Source organism: Carcharodon carcharias, chromosome 6 (genome assembly GCF_017639515.1).
Source record: "Carcharodon carcharias isolate sCarCar2 chromosome 6, sCarCar2.pri, whole genome shotgun sequence".
NCBI lineage: Eukaryota > Metazoa > Chordata > Chondrichthyes > Lamniformes > Lamnidae > Carcharodon > Carcharodon carcharias.
Window position 1 is genome coordinate 116,977,741 of NC_054472.1, and position 23,777 is coordinate 117,001,517.

The 23,777-nt window shown below is 40.2% G+C and overlaps 2 protein-coding genes across 5 annotated transcripts in view; one reads left to right on the forward strand and one right to left on the reverse strand.

Annotated features, from left to right (window-relative positions):
- rnf139 (ring finger protein 139) overlaps positions 1 to 3,653 on the forward strand; it is a 28,828-nt gene extending 25,175 nt beyond the window's left edge. The window contains exon 2 of the mRNA XM_041189228.1: positions 1,463 to 3,653. Coding sequence (XP_041045162.1) covers positions 1,463 to 3,297 — 1,835 coding nt within the window. The 3' untranslated portion in view covers positions 3,298 to 3,653. The remainder of the gene's footprint in view (positions 1 to 1,462) is intronic.
- tatdn1 (TatD DNase domain containing 1) overlaps positions 1 to 23,777 on the reverse strand; it is a 90,326-nt gene that overhangs the window by 7,246 nt on the left and 59,303 nt on the right. For 2 of the 4 annotated variants that reach the window (XM_041189229.1, XM_041189232.1), the window contains one exon: positions 4,997 to 5,150. The exons of 1 other annotated variant lie outside the window; for it this stretch is intronic. In XM_041189229.1, coding sequence (XP_041045163.1) covers positions 5,009 to 5,150 — 142 coding nt within the window. In that variant the 3' untranslated portion in view covers positions 4,997 to 5,008. Of the gene's footprint in view, positions 1 to 4,996; positions 5,151 to 21,882; positions 22,913 to 23,777 lie in introns of those variants that run through there. One more of the 4 variants, XM_041189230.1, reaches the window with a different exon arrangement.

Genomic DNA, 23,777 nt, shown 5'->3' on the forward strand with positions numbered 1-23,777 from the left:
ATTCACCAAGGCTTCTACGACAGCATCTTCCAAACCTATGACCACTACTATCTAGAAGGACAAGGGCAGCAGACAGATGGGAATACCACCACCTGGAAGTTCCCCTCCAAGACACTCACCACTCTGACTTGGAAGTATATTGTCATTCCTTCACTGTTGCTGGGTCAAAATCCTGGAACTCCCTTCCTAACAGCACTGTGGGTGTACTACATGGACTGCAGTGGTTCAAGAAGGCAGCTCACCACCACCTTCTCAAGGGCAACTAGGGATGGGCAATAAATGCTGGCCCAGCCAATGAAGCCCACATCCCGTGAATGAATTAAGAAAATAATAGTTTTCTGAACTTGTTCCTTCTCCCTCTTAATATAGGAATTACGGCAGGCCCCAGCCCTCTGGCACTTTTTTCGAATTAATTTTTATGAAAATATAATAGTGCCCCTGCTATCTCTTTATTTTTTTAATAAGCATTCTCTCTATTTATCAATTTTCTCCCATTTTCTATCTCAAATGTCTTTATCTTTATTGATTTATTTTAATACCATGTCCACCAGGTTAGTCTTGCTGGTAAATATTGAAGTAAAGTAATTAATATTTCTGTGATTTTTGCTGTGGGTTTACCTTGTGTATCCCTTGGCCAAATCCCTATCCTGATTTTTATTTAACTGTGCCTATAGAATACTTTATTTCTTTTTATATTCCTTGATAACTTAATTTTGTAGTTTTGTTGTCTCCCTAGTTTATTTTTTACTTAATCTTTTCTCATTCCCTTTTGCCATCCTTCTCTTTGTCAATGTGTGTGCCGTTTTCATTAGTTTCAGTTTTGCCTTTGTCCATGCTGTGTCATTACTGGCTAGTTTGTTCTTGCTTTCTAGTGAGACATACTTCTTCAAGACTACTTACCACTGTTTTAGTAGGAAGCAGTACATCTGTTACATACCTTATTGGAAAAAGGACTTATCATAAACTTAAGACAGAAGGCGGTCAGTCATCCAGCTGTTGTGCCTGTGCTGGTTCTTTGAAAGAGCAGCTGTGCTCGGTCTCACACCTCCGCATTTTTTCCATAACCACCTAAGTTGTCTTTCATAATTTAGAAATATTTCCGCATGCAAGGCCAGAACTAGGGGTCATAAATATGAGTCACCAATAAATCCAATGAAGAATTCAGAAAAAACTTGTTTACCCAGTGTGTGATTAGAACGTGGAACTCGTTATTACAAGTAGTAGTTAAAATGAATTGTATGGATGCATTAAAGGGCAACTTAAATAAGTATATGAGGGAGTGTGGAATAGAAGGAACAGTTGATAGGGGTAGAAGCGTGAACACCAGCATAAACCTGTTGGGTTGAATGGCCAGCTTCTGTACTGTTAATTCTTGTAAGAATAATTTCAAGTGTAAAGGTTTGTAGAAATGTAAGTAATATATTTTGAAATTAAATTTAATATTTTTTCCAATCTTTTTCAGGTCTGTTATTGTCATGTGTCATCCTTGTCTTATCCCAAAGGGCACTCTTCAGACTGTACGTGTTTGGCTGTGTTATTCTACTTGCTGCAACTTCTGTCCTAGTAAACTACTACACCACACTCCACATAGATTTCTACAATGCCTACTACTCTGCTGTGTTTGGGATGCAGCTTTTACCACGCAATGGCCCAACATTGTGGTTGGCCCTTATTGCAGTTCAGCTCACAATTGGCATTGGATATGCAACATTACTGAGCATTCCATCAGTTTTTTCTGCATTGACCATGGTAAACTTCTTACTGCCTATACTAGGCCTGGCCTTGGAGTTACCAGAAGATATTCAGAATCTGTTAGTTGCCTTTTCAGGCGTGTATATAACAGCACAGACTGTATTTTATGTAACTCTGAATTTAAAATGGTTTTATTATACAATAAGATATGTTTATTTGCTGGTACGGCATATGTATCGTATATATGGATTACAAGTTATTGTGGAGGACACGTGGAAGAGGATTCGTTTTCCTGATGTATTAAGGGTTTTTTGGTTGACTCGGCTAATGGCACAAGCCATTATTTTAGTTTATGTTGTTAAAGTAACACAAAGTGATTCAGAGAACAAAAGCTACTTTATTTCTTGGAGTGACAGCTGGGAAGTCCTCTGCAGTCTCATTATAAGTGGGTGTGACTCAACACTGACTGTCCTGGGCATGAGTGCAGTCATCTCATCATTAGCACACTACTTGGGACTTGGAATCTTAGCCTTCATTGGGTCTACTGAGGAGGAAGATAAACGCTTGGGGTTTGTGGCCCCAGTTTTATTTTTCATTTTGGCGCTGCAGACAGGTTTGAGTGGACTGGAACCTGAAGAAAGACTAGTTCGCCTCAGTCGCAACATGTGCCTTCTGTTGACTGCAATCCTGCATTTCATTCATGGAATGACGGACCCTGTGCTGATGTCACTTAGTGCCTCCCATGTTTCGTCCCTCAGAAGACACTTGCCTGTTCTCATGGTTTCCATTAGCCTTTTCATTCTTCCAATTATACTCAGCTGCACCTTGTGGCAGGTCCACACGCTGAACACTTGGCTGTTTGCTGTGACAGCATTCTGTGTTGAATTGTGCTTAAAAGTAATTGTTTCCCTTACTGTGTACACTCTGTTTATAATTGATGGATACTACAATGTGTTATGGGAAAAACTAGATGATTACATTTACTATGTTCGTTCAACAGGCAATGTTATTGAGTTCATTTTTGGAGTGATAATGTTCGGAAATGGAGCTTATACAATGATGTTTGAATCGGGTAGTAAAATTCGTGCCTGTATGATGTGCTTACATGCTTACTTTAACATTTATTTGCAAGCTAAAAATGGATGGAAAACATTTATAAACCGGAGGACTGCAGTTAAGAAAATTAACTCCCTGCCAGAAGTAAGAGGCAACAGGTTGCATGATATTGGTGATGTATGTGCAATTTGTTACCAGGAGTTCACCACTTCAGCACGCATTACACCTTGCAATCATTATTTCCATGCCCTTTGCCTGCGCAAGTGGCTGTACATTCAGGATACATGTCCTATGTGCCATCAGGGAGTGTACATTGAGGATAACCAGAATGAAAGTTCAGTATTTGTCAATAACAATGGAAATGTTCCACAGCATCAACCAGTAGTGGAAAATTTGGTGGTGGCAGCAGCTGCTGTTGATGCTGACAGTGATCTCAATGAAGACAATGACAGCATTGAGTATGATGAAGAAGAGTGGACAACTCAAAACGGCAATGCAGGAGTGGAGGATGAGTACCTCGATGATGATACAGATGCAAGTGATGAGTGAGGCTCAACAAGTGACTGTAGAGATAAGTTGCAACTTTTAAAACAAAGACTGCCAATCAAACATCAGGGAAGGAATTGATTTTTTTCTTTGCTTAGGTGATTGTTCAGAAGTTATGTCAGACCAGTGATGAGAAGGGGTTAGGAAATAAACTACATTCCACTTATCACTGGAGTGCAGAATAGACAAAGCACAACAGCTGTGAAAAGACACTGGTTATGGACAAGCAATGGTTTTCAGCCAACTTATTTATTATGACCTGCTGTTGTACTGTTTACCTCTTAAAAAATGCTGGCCTCTTGTTCAACCCTAAAATTTGTGTATACTGTACATGAAATAAAAGTTTGACTTATATAAAATTCTTTAATAAAGTTGCTGGGTGTGTTTAACATAATTGAAGTTACATGTGATGTAATTAAAACCAGCCTCTTCAGGAACCTACTTAAAGAAAGGATCTTGCCTTGAGTACTGGTTTTATTTTTTCCTACTTTTTCCAAAGTGAGTGATCCATCATGAGTTACAGCTCCACAAATAGCTGGTACCTCATGCAGATGGACTTCCTTCTGCGTGGACTTAGAGGGCAAGTATTAGTGAGCTATTGAAGAAACTTTATACCAAAAGACATTGGATAAAGCTCAAGAGTAGGAACCCTTGGATTCTGTTTTTAACCTAGTGACGCTGAGATCAATTATAGCACCCATTACTATCCCAATTGGAATCAACCGAACAGTATAGACTAGGATTAAATTTATGATTTTATTGCTCCAAAAGATTTAGTATGAGACTGTCTGTACAGACCTGCAAAACCATTGGAAATTTCCTCCCCCTTTACTATCTATCTAAGCCTTTCAGCATACCTTTTATTTCATTTTCTGGCATGTACTCATTGAATTTTCCTTTGAAAGCATCAAAGCTGTTTGCCTCAACTATTTCCTGTGGCGAGTTCCACAATTTAATCTCTCTCTTCATTATTTGCCTCAAAAACTACAACTCTGCAGCCTCAATTCTTCTCTACATTGCTTCAGTGATCGTCCAGCATTCACTTACGTATATCAAAATTGGTGTTATGTAGCATTTCAGGATTCTCAGCTTTGTTTTAATGGCTAATTTTGAGTTAATCATCTTTTTCAGCTTTTGAAATGCACCTTTTGGCCATTCCAATCCTTCGCCTAATTTTTTAGACTCACTTTCTGTCTGATGTTAACAATACTTCCTAGGTAACAAAATTTGTCTACTTGTGTGACTTATTCATTCTTCACTGTGATCTTATATTCTGATATGACTTTACTTTTGGACAATGCCAGACATTTTGTTTTCTTAGTTTAGGCTCAGCCCTTCTCACTTTCACTCACTATCCAAAATCTTTAGTCTCTCTTCAGAGTCTTATTTCCTTATAGGATTTATTAATGGTCCCTAGTTTTGGATTCTCCCACAAATGGAAATATCCTGTATCTATCTTGTCCAACCCCTTCATAACTTTAAAGACCTTTATCGGGTTTCAGTAACAGTCCCAACCAGTTCAATCTTTCTGAAGTTGTAATCTCTCAGTTCCAGTTCCATCCTTGTGAATCTTTTCCTGTATCTCTATTTATGGTGATGGGATTTCCACTATCGTCCATTATCAGCCCACTGACTCCCATCCAAATTCCTGTAGACTTCACTACTGTGTCGCCATTGAAGCTGCTCTTATGTCTCTACTTACCACACCAGGGTTTCAGAAATGTCCTCCTTTTATCCTCAGCTGAGTCCCTGTCACAGTGGTCACCAGGATCCTTGACCAGCTCCACGCTATTTCCCATGTTCCAGCTCTTTCTCCTCTCCACTGTGACATGATTCCCTGTTGTCCACATCTTCCACTTCAGACAACATCAGAATAATTGTGGAAAATGTAAAAACTCTCACTAGTGTTGAATCACATTGTCAGAACACAGATTTTTACTCTGCACATTATCCTTCGTTTGGCCTGGCTGACTTTAGCCTACATTATTTATTCATGTCTTTGGTGAGTTTTTAATATTATATCCATGTTGTCCTGACTTAAGCTTTTGGACATATCTCACCCAGTATCCATCTATAAGCCTTAATAGTGAATGTCAGCAAGCTATTGAATTGCAGAGGCATCAGAGCTGAACCAATTTTGTCCTGACCCAACATCCACTTGTGAAATTTCTAGCAATTTGCTGCATGGCAAAAAGGAACAAGAACCTTCTTTTTTTCTCTTCCCAATCCAATAAATAATATTGGAATCTATTGTTGCATCTCTAACACCATCATGGTTTTGATCAGTGAACCAGTCAGAGACTGAGTTCTAAAGAAGAGTCATATGGACTCAAAGTTAACCCTTTTCTCTCTCCACAGATGCTGCCAGACCTGCTCAGTTTTTCCAGCACTTTGTTTTTAATCGGAGATTGGGTCACCTTTGGCTTATATTGCTCTGCTAATCACTGGATTAACTTGGAAAAACCATCATGGGAAATTATCCTAATATTTTTATTCCAGGACCACATTTTTGAAGCTGTTTATTGAAAAGTTGAAGTTGCCCCATAGTTATTTAATTACCTAGACTGCCATTTAAAGAAATACATAATATTAATTATGGTACCTGAAAAATGTAGTACAATATTTGCGCAGAAAACACAACCTGCAAATTTGTGAGTATCTGGTTCAATTGGCATCACGCTTGCTTGAGTTGAAAGGCTGTTTTAAAGTCCCATACCAGGACATGGGTTTGTACTTCAATTTGGCACTGAGATGGTGGTGCTGCATTGTCAGATGTAATTCTTCAAATAAGACAAATCAAGACATTCTGTTCCTGTGGTTCAAATGGATGTTGAGGAACCCATAATTCAATAAGAGCAGCAGGGAATTATTCTGGTGTCCTTATCACCAAAACTTGGTCATTCAGCTAATTAGGATTAGGAGTAAACTATTTGTTTAGCCCCTTGAACCTGTTCCACCGTTCCGTGAGACCATGGCTGATCTGTGACCTAACTCAATATTTCTGAGTTTTTTCCATATCCCTTAATACTTTTGGTTAGCAAAAATCTTAGCAATCTCAGATTTAGAAGAAACAATTGTTGACGTTTGCTGAAGAGTTCCAAACTACTTCTAGGTTTGTGTGAAAGATTTTTTAGGCTATGTCTCCTAGTCCTGAACTGCCCAACCAGCATAAATAATTTTTCTCTAACTGCCCCATCAGTTCTTCTTATCTTGTAAACTTGGTTCAAATCACCCTTAACTTCTGAATTCCAGAGAATACAACCCTGGTTTGTGTAATCTTTCCTTGTAATGTAACCCTTTGAGCTAATGGATAACTCTACTAAATCTAAGTTATGCTCCCTTCCAAGCCAATATATGCTTCTCAAGGCCTAGTGCCCAGAATGACTCCCACTAGTCCAGGTGTGATCTAATTAGTATTAATAGTTATCATAACTTCTATCCCGTGTGTCCTGGATATAAAGTCCAGCATTCTATTAAGCCAAAGATTAAAGCAAAATACTGTGGATGCTGGAAATCTGAAATAAAAACAGAAAATGCTGGAAAAACTCAGCAGGTCTGGCAGCATCTATGGAGAAAGAAACAGTTTTGAGTCTGTATGGCTTTTTTTCAGAGCTAAAGAAAAGCCATTAAGCCATCTTGATTATGTTTTGTACCTATCCATGACATTTTAATGATCTTTGTGCATGGACCCAGCAGTCTGTTTGGGCCTCCACTGTTTGTAGCATTTCACCATGAAGTAAGTAGCATGGAGGGCAGCTGGAGGGCGTAGAGTTTCAACAGCTGAACCTAAGTGAGGGAATTCTAACAGTTTTAAGGCTTGATCTCTTAACATCTAGTCAGTTTTTGCATTTAGCATTTAATATTAACTAGTTTCTTTCGACCTGAGTCAGTGATAAGCAAGCTGCCTGATGGTGGCAGCTGTACAATGAGATAATTAGGTGGCTAGTCAGAACTAGTTCCCTAGTCAGTATAGCCTGAATCAGGTCTTTGAAATTCTAGCTAGTCTAAAGGAGGTTTCTCCTAACACACAGAATACAGCTTTGATAGAGTACAGATTTGACTGAACTTGGGAATTTGGTGAGTGAGGGAAGAGATGTTCTGGTCTTCTACAGAACAAGGATTGGTCTGAAAGGGGGGGCAGGACACAGTGTGACCTGAGAGCTGAAGTCCAGAGGCATTAATTAGGTTAGCAGCTAAGTGATTGGTGAGATTTAAGGTTTATTTTTCCCTCGACTAGGGCAGTAGTTCAATACTGCAGAGATATAAATACTGTATTCGATTCATAGATTAACTAGTTAAACTACTTTACATACCTACAAATAATCATTGAATTATATTTCTAAAGTTTAAACCCTAATTTGTTTTAACAAAATACAATAAAAATGGCAGGGTGATGTTTTGCAGCTACAGCATGTGGGAGCTGGTGGACACCATTGTGATCTGCAGAAGTTCAAGGAACTTTGTCTGAGTTGATGAGCTGGAGTCTGAGCTTCGGAAACTGATGCATCAGGGAGGGAGAAAGTTACCTGGATACTTTGTTCCAGGAGGCAGTCGTGCCTCTTAGGTTAAGTACTTCAGATTTGGTCTGTGGCCAGGGACAAGAAGATGTGAATACGAGTGAGGCAGGTATGGAGATCCAGGAAGTAACACTGGAGGAGCTTCATCCCTTGCACTTGTCCATACAGACTGCAAGATTCTTGTACCTGTTGGACAAGAGCAGGGACTGCAGGAGCATGAGCAAACTAACTACAGAACTGTGGTACAGATGGCATTCAAGTTGGAGTAGAAAGGAATGTTGTAGTAGGGGACAGTATAGTTAGGGGATAGATATTGTTTTCTGCAGCTGAGTGCGAGCCCTGAAGGCTGCATTGCCCGCCCCATACCAAAGTTAAGGGCATCTCAGAGCTGGAGAAAAACATTGAGTGGGAAAGGAAGGATCCAGTTGTGGTCTACATGTGTACCAATGGCATAGGTAAGACTAAGGAAGAGGTTTTGCTAAGGGAGTATGAGCAGCTAAGGACTCAATTTAAAGCAGAACTATAAAGATAATCTCTGGATATTACCTGAGTCATGAGCAAATTGTCATAGGGTAAATAAGATCAGAGAGTTGAATGTGTCGCTCAAAGGTTAGTGTGGAAGAATTGGGTATGAATTCATGGGGCACTAGCAGCAGTACTGGGAAAAGAGGGAGCTGTACTGTTGGGACAGGCTTCATTTGAACCACGCTCAAATCAGTATCCTAGAAAATTGTCTAACTAGGGTTGTAGAGGAGCTTTAAATGAAATGGGGGGAGGGGAGGGTTCTCATGAGGGGAGATTTAGAAAGTTAATGAGAAAAGACAAAGTAACAGTGTGGAGTAATGATAACCAGTGTGACAGGAAGGGGCAGAATGTTCAAACATTAGAATTCACCAGAAAATAGAGTCAGAGTAGGAGAAAAATGGTGAAAAGGCAGAAAAAAAGGGTTCTTTATCTGAATGCATGCAACATTCATAACAAGATTGATGAATTGATGGATTTGATATGATAGCCACTACTGAGACATGGTTGCAAAGAGACCAAGGCTGGGGACTGAATATTTAAGGATATTTGACATTTCAGAAGGAAAGGAAAAGGAGGTGAGGTTGCTCTGTTAATAAAGGATGAGATCAGTACAGTATGTGAAATTATCTTGGCTCAACATGCAGAATCAGGTTGGATGGAGTATTAGCAAGGGAAAGAAATCACTGGTGGGAGTAGTTTATAAGCCCTATAATAGTATCCACATTGTAGGACAGAGTATAGATCAAAGAGTATGGGGGATTATGAGACATATACTTCAAAATACTCACTCTTATGTCCCTCCCTTATGATTTTAATCTTCATACAGATTGGACAGATCAAATATCAAAAGTAGCCTTGAGGATGAGTTCATAGTGGGTATGTGAGGCAGTTTCTTAGAAAAATACATTCTAAAACCAACCAGAAAGTTATTTTAGACCTGGCAATGCACAGTGGGACAGAATTAATGATCTCACAGTAAGGAATCCTCTTGGGAAGAAAGATTATAACATGATTGAATTTCACATACAGTTTGAGGGTGATAAACATGGTGCTAAAACAGGGAACAGAACAGGGATCTTAAACTTAAATAAAGGCAATTACAAAGGTATGAAGTCAAGAGTTAACCAAGGTGGACTGGGAAAATAAGTAAAAATATAAGATGGTAAATAAGCATTGCAGGCATGTAAGGAGATATTTCATAACTCAACAAAGATATATTCCATTGAGAAAGAAAGATGAGAAGGATGCATAAGGAATTTAAGGATGGAATTGAAGGAAAAGGCATACAATTCTACCAATGATGGCTAAAAATAATAGAGTGAGAAATTAGAATGAGAGTAAACTTGTGTTTGGAACTGCAGATAAGTAAGTTGTATTTGTATTGGTGGATGTTAGGAATGAGTTTTAGCTATAAGTTTAAGTTTAATATGTGTTTCTGTATTGGTATGGTAAGAAAGAAGGAACCTGATTTTCATTTTAAAAGCTGCCTGTAAGTCTGAGGGCTTTGTCGTATTCCTGCATTGTTAATGAGGTTTTATGACTCTTGAAGTAGAAAACTGGGTTGTTGCATAGCAATTGGGGCCCACAGAGACAGGGAGAAACAGAATAGAAGTTTTTTTTTAACTCAATTGAAACCAGGAACCAGGAGAAGCGCAGGAACTGCAGAGAGCTGATTTCCCAAAAGAGCTGAAAGGTCCCAAAGCCAAGGAGTAGGAGAGAAAGGAGGGCCTCAAGAAGACCTTCTGATGAAAGGAACAGAACAGGGATCTGGAAAAAGTCTTGCTAAGTAAAGTTAAGAGTGAGGAGCAGAGGAAGGCTCCAAGTTTAAAGGGAGAAAGCTATGGGATGCAGACTTAAAGCAAAATAGGCTTGCGAGGAGCCAGAAGATCCAAGGAGACAGCCAAAGGTTGGTGAGTCCTTACTATGAGCATGTGAAGCAGTGGTGTTCTATTGGCATGGCTGAGTATCTGAGAGAGAGCGCATGGAAGGCAAAGCTTGAATGCACATGGTGATCCAAGGGAGAGAAACATCAGGTGGAGAGTTTGAAACCCTGGAGGTGGGCCCTTGTGGAAGGCATCTGAGAGAAAGTGTCATTTGGGAGAAGATTCCAAAGCGGGTTCTTCGAGAATGGAGATTGGAAACCCTCATGTGAAAGACAGATTTCAGTGAGACTGGTAGGCTCGTGGTGTAACAAGTGCCTGGGAGCGGGGTGGGGGGAGGGGTGGGAGTTGATGAAGGATCCATAGCATCTGTTTGGGTGGTATCTGTCACTTGGTTTCAAAGTGTGATGTGCCTGACTGCAGGTTGTCTATTGGTTTAAATGGACTGTGTATCTACTGTGAACATGAGAATGTGAGATAGCTTTTGTAACTTGTGTCATCCTTGTGAATCTGTGTATATCTGTAAAGGGATAGTTGTTTGTGAAGAAGTATGTAATATAGTTCTCTTGTTAAATAAATGTTTTATTCTTTTGTTAAAAGTTCATCAGCTGACTCCTGTGACTCTGTTCTGTGGCCGCCAAATAAAAGCTAGGATCTATAAAGCCAGGTTCTACTCTGGGATCTGGCTTGTCCAGTGGTAGCATCAGCTGGCATCACAACAATAGCAAGAAATATTTTAAAAAGTAAGCGCTTCTACTAGTATATACAAGGAAGAGAGTAGCTAATGTAAACATTGGGCTCTCAGGGGATGAGATTGGGGAATTAATAATGAGAAATAAGGAAATGACAGAGGCTTTAAACAAGTGTTTTGTATCTGTCTTCATGATAGAAGACACAAAAAGCATCCCAAGAATAGAAAATCAAGGAGCAAAAGGGAGGGAGGAACTTAAATCACTATCACTAGAGAAAAAATACAAGGAAAACTAATGGAACTAAAGGCTGACAATCCTCCTCGACCTGATGGCCTGCACTCTAGGGTCTTAAAAGATGTGGCTGAATCTTCCAAAACCTGGTAGAAAGAACAAGGAAAGACAATGCAAAATAAATTCTAAAGGGAGATCAGAGCAGAGGCAAATGGGTGTATATGTGCATAAGTCATTGAAGGTGAATAGGTTGAAAGAGCAGTTAATAAAGCATACAATATCCTAGGCTTTATTAGTGGCATAGAGTACAAGAGCAAGGAGGTTATGTTGAACTTGTATAAGACACTTGTTCAGCCTCAGCTGGAGTATTACATCCAGCTCTGGGCACTGTAATGCATTGGAGAGAGACAGAAAAGATTCACAGGAATGGTTCCAAGGATGAGGAACTAATTATGAAGTAGATTGGAGAAGTTAGGACTGTTTTCCTTGGAGAAAAGAAGACAGAGGAGATTTGATAGAGGCATTCAAAATCGTGAGGGGTCTGGACAGAGTAGATAGGGAGAAATTATTTCCACTCATGAAAGGATTGAGAATGAGAGGGCATAGATTTAAAGTAATTAATTAAAGAAGCAAAAGTAACATGAGAAGAAACTTTTTCCCGCATTGAGTGGTCAAGGTCTAGAATGCACTGCCTGGGAGTATGGTGGAGGCAGTTTCAATTAAGCATTCCAATGAGAATTAGACTGTTATCTGAAAAGTAAGAATGTGCAGGGTTATGAGCAGAAGGCGGGGAAATGGCACAAAGTGAATTGCTCATTTAGAGAGCCAGTGCAGACATGATGGGCTGAATGGCCTTCTGCACTGCAACAATTCTGTGAAAATTCCCTAGGTTCTGGAAAGGTACCAGCAGATTGGAAAACCACAAATGAAATACCTTATTTAATAAAGGAGGGAGACAGAAAGCAGGAAATTATAGACCACTTAGCCTAACATCTGTCATTGGGAAAATGCTGGAATCCATTATTAAGTAGTAATAGGGCATTTAGTAAATCATTTCTTCAATCAAGCAGAGTCAACGTGGTTTTATGAAAGGAAAACCGTGTTTGAAGAAATTAGCTATTTGAAGGTGTAACAAGCAGAGTGGATAAAGGAGAAACAATAAGTGTGTATTTGGATTTCCAAAAGGCCACAAAAAAGTAACAGCATAAGAAGAGCTCATGGCTTTGGGGGATTAGCATAGATAGAGTATTGGCTAACCAACAGGAAAGAGTAGGGATATATGGGTCATTTTCGGGTTGGCAAAGTATAACTAGTGGAATGCCACAAGGATCAGTCCTTAACTATTTACCATCTATATTAATGACTTGAATGAAGGGACTAAGTGTATTAAAGTCAAATTTGCTGAGGACAAAGATAGGTAGGAAAGCATGTCCTGAGGAGGACAGAGTCTGCAAAGGGATATGCATAGATTAAGTGAGTGGGACAACATTTGGCACCCGGAGTATGGTGTGGGAAAATGTGAAGTTGTCCACCTTGGCAGGAAGAATAGAAAAGCAGAATCTGATTTAAATGGAGATACTACAGAATGCTGCAGTACAGAGGGATCTGAATCTCCTTGTACATGAATCACAATAAGTTAGCATGCAGGCTCTTTTAAATTCATTCACGGAATGTGGGCTTCGCTGGCTGGGCCAGCATTTATTGCCCATAACTAGTTGTCCTTGAGAAGGTAGTGGTGAGCTGCCTTCTTGAACCGCTGCAGTCAATGTGGTATAGGTACACCCACGGTGCTGTTAGGCAGCGAGTTCCAGGATTTTGACCCAGCGACAGGGAAGGAACGATGATATATTTCCAAGTCAGGATGGTGAGGGACATGGAGGGGATCTTCCAGGTGGTGGTGTTCTCATCTATCTACTGCCCTTCTAGGTGGTAGTGGTCATGGGTTTGGAAGGTGCTATCGAAGGAGCCTTGGTGAATTCCTGCAATGCATTTTGCAGATGGTACACACTGCTGCTACTGTGCATCAGTGGTGGAGGAAGTGAATGTTTGTGGATGTGGTGCCAATCAAACGGACTGCTTTGTCCTGGACAGTGTCCAGCTTCTTGAGTGTTGTGGGAGCTGCACTCATCCAGGCAAGTGGGGAGTATTCCATCAGACTCCTGACTTGTGCCTTGTAGATGGTGGGCAGGGTTTGGGGAGTCAGGAGGTGAGTCACACGACCCCTAGCCTCAGACCTGTTCTTGTAGCCAAAGAATTTTTCTATGGCTAGTCCAGTTCGGCTTCTGGTCAATGTTGATAGTGAGGGATTCAGTGATGGTAATGCCATTGAACATCAAGGGGCAATGGTTGGATTCTCTCTTGTCGGAGATGGTCATTGCCTGACACTTGTGTGGTGTGAATGTTACTTGCCATTTGTTAGCCCAAGCCTGGATATTGTTCAGCAAGTAATTAGGAAGGTAACTGGAAAGTTGGGCTTTATTGCAAAGTGGGGTGGAGTATAAAAGTATGGAAGTCTTGCATCAACTGTACAGTTTGGTGCAACCAAACCAAGAGGACTGCATACAGTTTTCAACTCCTTATTTAAGGAAGGAATTACTTGCATTGGAGAAAGTTCAGAGAAGTTTCACTAGTTTGATTCCAGGGATGAACAGGTTGTCTTATGATGAAAGATTAATCAGTTTGGGACTATACTTATTGGAATATAGAAGAATGAGAAGCAAGCTTATTGAAAATTAGATCTGAGGGGGGCTTGACAGGGTAGATGCTGAAGGGATCTTTCCCTACTGGAGGAATCTAGAACGAGGGGGCGCAGTTTCAAAATAAGAGGTCTCCCATTTAAGTCAAGTGATGAGGAGGAATTTCTTCTCTCAGGGGGTGGTTAATCTTTGGAATTTTCTACCCCAGAGATCAGTAGAGGCTGGATCATTGAATATATTCAAGGCTGCGTTAGATGGATTTTTGATCTACAAGGGAGTCAAAGGTTTTTGGGGTCAGGCAGGAAAGTGGAGTTGAAGCCATAGTCTGATTACACATTAGCTTATTGCATGACAAGCAAGCTTGAGGGGCCAAATCGCCTACTCCTGTTCCTATTTCTTGTGCTGTTATGTAGAAAGTCCTCTGATCTATCATTTTTTGGTCCAAGGTGAATGACCTCAAACTTGCCTTCAACATTTTGCTTTTCATGTAGTGAAATGTCCCAAGGAGCTTCACAGGAGTTATAAAAGAAAATTAGGAAGCTTAGTCAAAGAGGTTGGCTTTAAGGAACACAAGAAATCACAGCAGGAGTAGACCATACAACCCAACGGTCCTGCTCCACCATTCAATACGACCATGCCTGATCTTGGGCTTCAACTCCACTTTCCTGTCCACTCCACATATTGCTTGATTCCCTGAGACCAAAAATCTGTCTATCCCAGCCTTAAATGTATTCAACAAATTAGCATTCCCAACCTTCTGGAGCAGAGAATTCCAAAGATTCACAACCCTTTGAAGTAATTTCTCCTCATTTCAGTCCTAACTGATCAGCCCCTTATCTTGTGACTGTGCCATGTTTTAGATTCCATGGCCATCACAAACAATCTCTCGATGTCTACACACTCAAGCCCTTTCAGAATCTTGTATATTTCAATGAGATCACCTCTTATTCTTCTAAACTCCAGAGAATATAGACCCAATTTACTCAGCTTCTCATCATAGGACAATCCCCTCATCCCAGAAACCAATTTAGTGAATCTTTGCTGTACCACCTCCAATACATTATATCTTGCCCTAAATATGGAGACCGAAACTGCATACACATTTATATGCAATACAGTATTCCAGATGTGGTCTCACCAAAGTCCTGTACAACTCTAGCAAGACCTCTTTATTCCTGTACTCTAATCCCCTTGCAATAAAGGCCAACATGCCATTTGCTTTCTTAATTGCTTGCTGTACCTGCATGCCAACTTTCTGTATTCCTTGTATGAGTACACCCAAGTCTCTTTGAACATCAACATTTACAAGTTTCACACCGTTTAAAAAATGCTCTGCTTTTCTATTCTTACACCAAGATCAATAACATCACTTCCCCACATTATACTCCTTTTGCCTTCTTGTTGCCTGCTCACTTGTCTATATCTCTTTGCAGCCTCTCTGTGTCCTCCCCACAGCTTACCATTCCACCTAGCTTTGTACCATCAGCAATCTACATACATTACTCTTTGTCTTATCTAAGTCAATAATTGGATCGTAAATAGCTGAGGCCCCAGCACTGATCACTGTGGCCAGTTTAAAAATTACGTTTAAACCCACCCTCTACTTCCTGTCCATTAACCAATCCTCTATCCATGTCAATATATTACCCCAACTCCATGAGCCCTTATCTTGCCATTTAACGTTTTGTGTGGCACCTTACCGAATGCCTTTTGGAAATCCACGTATACTACATGTACCTGTTTTCCTTTATCTATCTTTCTAGTTACGTCCTCAAAAAACACAAATTTTGTCAAACCAGATTTCCCTTCTGTGAAACCATGGTGGCTTGTTCTATTCATTGTATACTTTTCTAACTGCATTGTTATGGTTTCCTTAATAGATTCCAGCATTTTCCCAATGACTGATAGTGCTAACTGGCCTGTAGTTCCCCGTTTCCTCTCCCTCTCCTTTCTGGAAAAGCGGTGTTACATTTGCCAACTTCCAATTTGATGGGACTGTTCCTGAATCTAAGAAATTTTGGAAAATCATAGTGCAGCCACTATCTCTGTAGCTTTCTCCTTTGGAACCCATGTGTACAGCATCAGCTCTGGGGATTTGTCGGATTTTGGTCCTTTAAGTTTCTCCAATACTTTTTCTCCGCTGATATTAATTACCTTATTTTTTGCACTTTTTAGTTTCTAGGTTACCCTCTATTTCTGGTATGTAACTTGTGCTTCTATTGTGAAAATAAACGTGAAATATTTGTTCATACAAGGAGCATCCTAAAGGAGAAAAAAAGAGGCAGAGAGCCTTAGGGAGAGAATTCCAAATCTTAGTGTCTTGACAGTAAAGGCACAACCAACAATGACGCAGCAATTAAAATTAAAAATGCTCAAGAGGATTGCAGACATTTTGGAAGGTAGTGGGGTAGAGATTAGAGAGATATGGAGGGGCAAGTTACAGGAGGGATTTGAAAATAAGGACGTATATTTTAAAATCAAAGCATGACCTAACTAGGATCCAGTTTAGGTCTGTGATCACAGAGGTGATGGGTGAATGGAACTTGGTTCAAGTCAGGAGGCAGGCAGCAGAGTTTTGGATAACCAAGTCTAGAGAGGGGAGAATGTAGGAGGCCAGCATTGGAATAGTCAAGTCTAGAGGTAACAAAGGCATGAATGAGGGTTTCAGCAGCAGATGAGCTGAGGCAGGGATGAAGTCATGCATTATTCCAGAGCTGGAATCACAGAATCACAGAATTGTTACAGTGTAGAAGGAGGCTATTCGGCCCAGTGTGTCTGCACCGGCTCTCCAAATGAGCATTGTGACTTAGTGCCATTTTCCTGCCTTTTCTGTGAACCCCTGCACATTGTTTCTATTCAAATAATCATCCAGTGCCCTCTTGAATGCCTCGATTGAACCTGCCTCCACCACACTTGCAGGCAGTGCATCCCAAACTCAAACCACCCGCTGAGTCAAAACATGTTCTCATAGGTGATCTGAGTGATGAGATGGATATGTGTTTGGAAGCTCATTTTGGAATCAAATATGACATCATGGTTGTAAATAAACTAGTTTAGCCTCAGACAGTTGCCAGGGAGGGGGTAGTATCAGTTGCTAAGCAGCGAAGTTTGTGGCAGGGACCAAAGTCAATGGCTTTGGTCTTCCTGATATTTAGTTGAAAGAAATTTTTGTTCCTCCAGTACGGGATGTTGGACAAGCAGTCTTGACAATTTAGAGACAGCAAGGGTCAAGAGAGGGAGTGGTGAGTTAGAGCTGGGTGTTGTCAACGTACATGAGGAAACTGACAGTATTCTTGGATGATGTCATCCAGAGTAACATGTAGATGAGAAATAGGAGGGGGCCAAGGATAGATCCTTGGGGGACACCAGAGGTAATGGCGCAGGACTGGGAAGAGCATTGCAGGTGATTCTTTGGCTATTTTTAGACAGAGAAAAATGCAACCTCCAATGCCTTTACTGAATCAAATAGCCACAGTTTTGCCCATTCACTTCATTTATTAATAACTAATTTTATGATTCTGTCTACACTGCTTATAATACCACCTTTCTTTGTGTCAACAGCAAATAGACTTATTGCTCTTTATTCCATCATCTAAGTCATAATAAATATGACAAATAGTTGAAGCCCCAACTCATCCTTGTGGGATACCACTAGACACATGCTGTCAATTGAAGTAACTGCCCATTATATTTACCTCTATCTCCTGTCACTCAGCCTTTCACTCAGCCAATCTCCTAATCTGCTCAATAATTTGTCTACAATTCCATGAGCTTCAAGTTTTGCTGACAAAATCTCATAATAAACTATCAAATCCCTTCTGAAAGTCCATATGAATAACATCCATTCATATACTCTATCCACTACTACAGTAACTTCATGTACACTTTACAAATCCATGCTGCCTTTCTTCGATCAGCTGAAAAATTTCAAAGTCACCCTGTCCCTAATTATAGACTTTAGTAATTTCTTGACTATGTGGGCTAACTGGTCTATAATTCCACAGTTTCGCTCTCACCTTTCTTAAATACCAGAGTGACATGCATAATTTTCCAATCTGATGCAACAGCTCCTGAGTCAGAGAACTTTCAAAGTTTATAGTTAGGGTATCTACAATGTTTTCATCTCTCTTGTTGGCGATGGCTCATTAACTGACAATTGTGTGGTGTGAATGTTACTTGCCACGTGTCAGCCCAACCCTGGATATTGTCCAGGTCTTGCTGCATTTGGACATGGACTGTTTTACCATCTGAGGAGTTGTAAATGGTGCTGAACATTGTCCAACCATCAGCAAAGATCCCCACCTCTGACCTTATGATGGAAGGTCATTGATGAAGCAGCTGAAGCTGGTTGAATCAAGGACACTACCCTGAGCAACTCCTGCGGTGTTGTCCTGGGACTGAGATGATTGACCTCCAACATCCGCAACAAGCTTCCTTTGTGCTAGGTATGACTCCAACCAGCGAAGAATTTCCCCCTGTTTCCCATAGACTCCAGTTTTGCTAGGGCTCCTTGATGCCACACTCTGTCAAATGCTGCCTTGAAGTCAAGGGCAGTCACTCTCACCTCAGCTCTGCAGTTCAGCTCTTTTGTCCATGCTTGAACCAAGGTTGTAATGAGGTCAGGAGCTGAGTGCCCTGGCGGAACCCAGACTGGGCGTCAGTGAACAGGTTATTGCTAAGCAAGTGCCGCTTAATAACACTGTTGATGACCCCTTCCATCACTTTACTGATGATGGAGAGTGGACTGATGGGGTGGTAATTGGCTGGGTTGGATTAGTCCTGCTTTTTGTGTACAGGACTTACCTGGGCAATTTTCCACATAGCCGGGTAGATGCATGTGTTGTGGCTGTACTGGAACAGCTTGGCTCGGGGCACAGCAAGTTCTGGAGCACAATTCTTCAGTACCATTGCCGGAATACTGACAAGGCCTACAGCCTTTGCAGTATCCAGTGCCTTCAGCTGTTTCTTGATATAACGTGGAGTGAATCGAATTGGCTGAAGACATCTGTGATGCTGGGGACCTCTGGAGGAAGCCGAGATGGGTCATTTACTCAGCACACCTGGCTGAACATTGTTGCAAATGCTTCAGCCTTATCTTTTACACTGATCTGCTGGGCTCACCTTTCATTGAGGATGGGGATATTTGTGAGTTGTTAAATTGTCCACTGCCATTCACGACTGGATGTGGCAGGACTGCAGAGTTTAGATCTGATTGTTGGTTGTGGAATCGCTTAGCTCTATCACTTGCTGCTTATACTGTTAGGCAGACAAGTATTTGTGTTGTATTTCAATAGGTTGACACCTCATTTTTAGGTATGCCTGATGCTGCTCCTGGCGTGCCCTGCATTCTTGGCGGTAATGGTAGAGTGGAGAATATGCTGGGCCATGTGGTTACAGATTGTGATTGAGTACACTTCTACTGATGGTCCACAGCGCCTCGTGGTTGCCCAGCCTAGAGTTGCTAGATCTGTTCGAAATCTACCCCGCTTAGCAGGTGATAGTACTACACAACACGATGGAGGGTATCCTCAATGTGAAGGTGGGACTTCGTCTCCACAACAACTGTGCGGTGGTCTCTCCTACCAATACTGTCATGGACAGATGTATCTCTTTTTTTATTTGTTTATTGGGATGTGGACATTATTGGCTAGGTCAACATTTATTGCCCTTGTTCAGAGGTCAGTTAAGAGTCAACCACATTACTGTGGATCTGGAGTCACATGTAGGCCAGGTAAGGACAGCAGATTTCCTTCCCTAAAGAACATTAGTGAACCAGATGGGTTTTTACAACAATCGACAATGGTTTCATGGTCATCATCAGACTTTTAATTCCAGATTTTTATTGAATTCAAATTTCACCATCTGCCGTGGTGGGATTTGAACCCAGGTCCCCAGAGCATTACTGTGGGTCTCTGGAATATCAGTCCAGTGACTATGCCACTGCCTTCCCCCATCTGTAGCAGGCACGTTGGTGAGGATGAGGTCAAATATGTTTTTCCCTCTTGTTAGTTTACTCATCACCTTCTGCAGGCTTGTCTAGCAGTTATATCCTTTAGGACCCAGCCAGCTTGGTCTATGGTGGTGCTACTGAGCCACTCTTCATGATGGACCCCAGCCAGTGTACATTCTGCACCTTTGCCATCCTCAGAGCTTCCTGCAAGTGTTGTTCAACATGGAGGAGCATTGATTCATCAGCTGAGTTGGATGGGGGGGGTGGTGGGGAGGAGAGGCAGTGAGTGGTAATCAGCGAGAGGTTTCCTTGCCCATGTTTGGATGGAGTCAATGTTGAGGACTCTCAGGGCAACTCCCTCCTGACTGTATACCATTGTACTGCCTCTACTAGGTCTGTCCTGCCTGTGGGAGAGGACATAAGGATGGTGATGTTGGTGTCTGGGACATTATCTGTAAGGTATGATTTTGTGAGTATGACCTATGTCAGGTTGTTGCTTGACTAGCCTGTGGGACAGCTCTCCCAATTTTGGCACAAGCCCCCAGATGTTAGTAAAGAGGACTTTGCAGAGTTTGGCATTGTCATTTCAGGTGCCTAGGTCAATGCTGGGTAGTCCATCCAGTTTCATTCTTTTGTAGCCATTTGATACAACTGAGTGGCTTGCTAGGGCATTTAAGAGTCAACCACATGTCGAGTCACATGTAGGCCAGACCAGGTGAGGATGGCATATTTCCTCCATTAGACTTTTAATTCCAGATTTTTTTTTTATTATTGAATTCAAATTCCACCATCAACTGTGGTCTCCAGGGCATTACCAGTCCAGTGATAATACCACTACACCACTGCCTATTTCTTTTAAAATCTTGGATTAAAAACCATGTGGACCTGATAATTTGTCACTGGTGCCATTATTTTCTAAATTACTGTTGTTTTGCTTATGGTAATTTTGGTTCCAGATTCACTATTAGTTTCCTTGGGTTGTTCGTCATGCTATCCTTTTCATCCACTATAAATATGACACAAAACATGTCCACTATTGCCTTACTTTCATTGACAATATCATGATTAGTTTTCAAGAGACCCACATAGATTCTTTCCCCTAATATAATTGTAAAAATTTGAGTTCATAGGATAAATTAGTTGCTGTTGTTTGTCTAATAAATGATTTCATTGGACATATTAACGGCTGGATTTTGTGGCAGCTAGCATTGCTCACCATGATTAAAGTTAAAAATCACTCAGCAATTGCTGGTGACTGCATGTAGGCACAGAAATCCAGAAGTTGCTGTCCAAATTGCCCTGTTCCTCCAGAAACAGGTATCACACCAGTGAAATACATGGAGTGATATGAAATTGCTGTATGTGTGTGATATATACCTACTAAACTCATTAAAAGTTAGGTCTTGTTTATTTGATTGTAAGTACCCTTTTAATAGTGTGATAAATCTTAAGTACTGTTAAACTTTCTAGCACTGAAAATTAACTTTAACAAATGTGGCATCTTATTCCTTCAGATTTTTATTTAATTTTTTTTAAATCTCCAAAAATTATTTTTCACTTTTGTCTATTTTATCTTTCACTCCTAAAACAATCTTTCCTTCCCTCTTGATTTTGCTTTCTGTACCTGATTGACATTGAATTAGATATTCCAATTGTCACTTCCTGGATTAGACTGCATTGCTCATTAATATTTTCAATCTGATTAGATAAGGAAATTCTTACTCTGTTCACATAGATCCCAGATCACCGATAGAGGGTGCTGCATCTTTTCACACACTGATTTTATAGTAAGTTCCAGTGCAAAATCTTTTGGCAATTGTAATAAATGGCTGACACTGTTTGTTCACTGCTGAAAATAAAATCCAGTTCACTGTATATTTAGCCCATTGGGACATTTGTGAGAAATGTAACAGAACTTTAAACTACATAGTGTTTTTTTATAATGTCAAAAAATAATTTTTTCAAAATATGACTAGTTTTCATTGAACATGTGGTACATGCAGTTTGAGATTTTGAACTCAAAATACTTTTGTTAGGCACGTAAGTGTATATTTTATTTTCAAACAAATATTCTGAACACAAATGAATGCATCAGTGTGAAGCACAAGAGTTTTATTTTCAAATATATGATTATCATATCAATCTAGTAGTAATTTCCCGTACATCAAGATTCCAGAAGTAATTTTGTCCCAATTTTGGGTCATTAACATGGATTTTGTACATGATAACTACATTGCTCCACATCTTGTTCAACCATTTATATTTTTGTCTCAGTGGGCACTAGAACAAAACTGTAAAATAGTATCTTCATCTATATATTCACAATCTTAAATCACAATGGTCTACTTATCATGAGGTTTCACAATACATCTTAAGATCATAATACATATATGTATGTGCTAAAAGTGATCAGATAAAATTGCATAATGCTGTGCAATTTCTCGTTTGTTCTGGTCTCTGCCACCCATCCTACTCCGAACCAAACAAGCCGACCATAATTTGTCTTTGACCGTTTTATTAATTGCATAAAAAGAGCTAAATATCTAATTAATACTGATCTCTGCAGCAGAGATGTATTATAACAAAGTTGTAAGCAATCAGCAAACATAACAATAATATGCCGATTTGTATCCCAAGGTACTATATAGTTTTAAAAATCCCACTTTAAGGTATTTTAGTGAATATTATGTCAGTTTAATTATACTTTTGGACATGTTCAGGGAAGCTGCCATCCATGCATCAAAAGGGACAGTCAATTTTTCCCTCATCTAAATTTCTACTTTGGAAAAGGATCCCCCCATGTTACCAAAGTGAGAAAATTTCACTCACTTTGAAGAGAAAATGTATGGCAATGGTGGGGGTAAATTCATATTGACTCTATAGTAGCTCATGCATTGAGTTCAACATCCAGTATGAACAACAGAATAAACTAAGTAGTACCACCACTGGAAATGGGTGTCACTGCCAGCTGCCTGTTAAGTTGTTTAGATTTAAAACAAATTATCAGAATGATATCCTTGTTGATCAACTATTAGGAAAGAACATCTTCACAGTATTATTGTACATGGTGTTGCTCAGTTCACGTGTGTCCTCTTCTCGCACTGCTGCCATTATCTCCAATACTTGACTATTAAAGAAAAATTAATTAGTAGGGGCTAATGTGATTGGTAATCAGAGACTGTTAACATTGGAAAATTAGATATTTCTAACCCTACTCAGATTTTATGTTCTTATATTAGTTTTCCTAACATAATAAAGGCATTCTATATGAATCATTGCCAAGTTCTTGCAGCAGTAAGTTTCAGAAAAGCCAATTGTGGTGACAGCTGATAGCTATTATAAATCTGAATATTCATGTAAATTGAAATTAAGAAATTCAATTCCTGGCTTTAACTAACACAAGCTTCCTCTGCATTATTTTTGTCTCTGTTACTGCAGGCATCTGTTTCTAGTTTTGTTCCCCCATAGGGGGAGCCAGCATGGATTTCCTATGGGAATATCATGTTTAACTAACTTGCTGGAGTTTTTAGAAGAGGTAGCAGAGAGGGTTGTTGAGGGTAAGGCTTTTGATGTGATGCACATGGAGTTCCAAAAGGTATTCAATACAGTGCCACACAAAAGACTTGTGAGAAAACTTATAGCTCATGGAATAAAAGGGGACAGCAGCAATGTGGATACAACATTGGCTGAGTAATAGGAAACAGCGAGTAATGGTTAATAGGTATTTTTCGGGCTGGAGATAGTTTGCAGTGGCATTCTCTAGGGATCGGTATTGGGACTCTTGCTTTTCCTGCTGTATTTTAATGGTCTTGTTGCGCAGGGGATCATTTCAAAGTTTGCAGATGATACAAAACCTGGAAACATTGTAAACTGTGAAGAGGACACTACAGAACTTCAAAAGAACATAGACAAGTTGGTGGGGTATGCAAACAGGTGGCAGATGAAGTTCAATGTGGAGAAACATGAGGTCATTCACTTTGGTGGGAAGAACA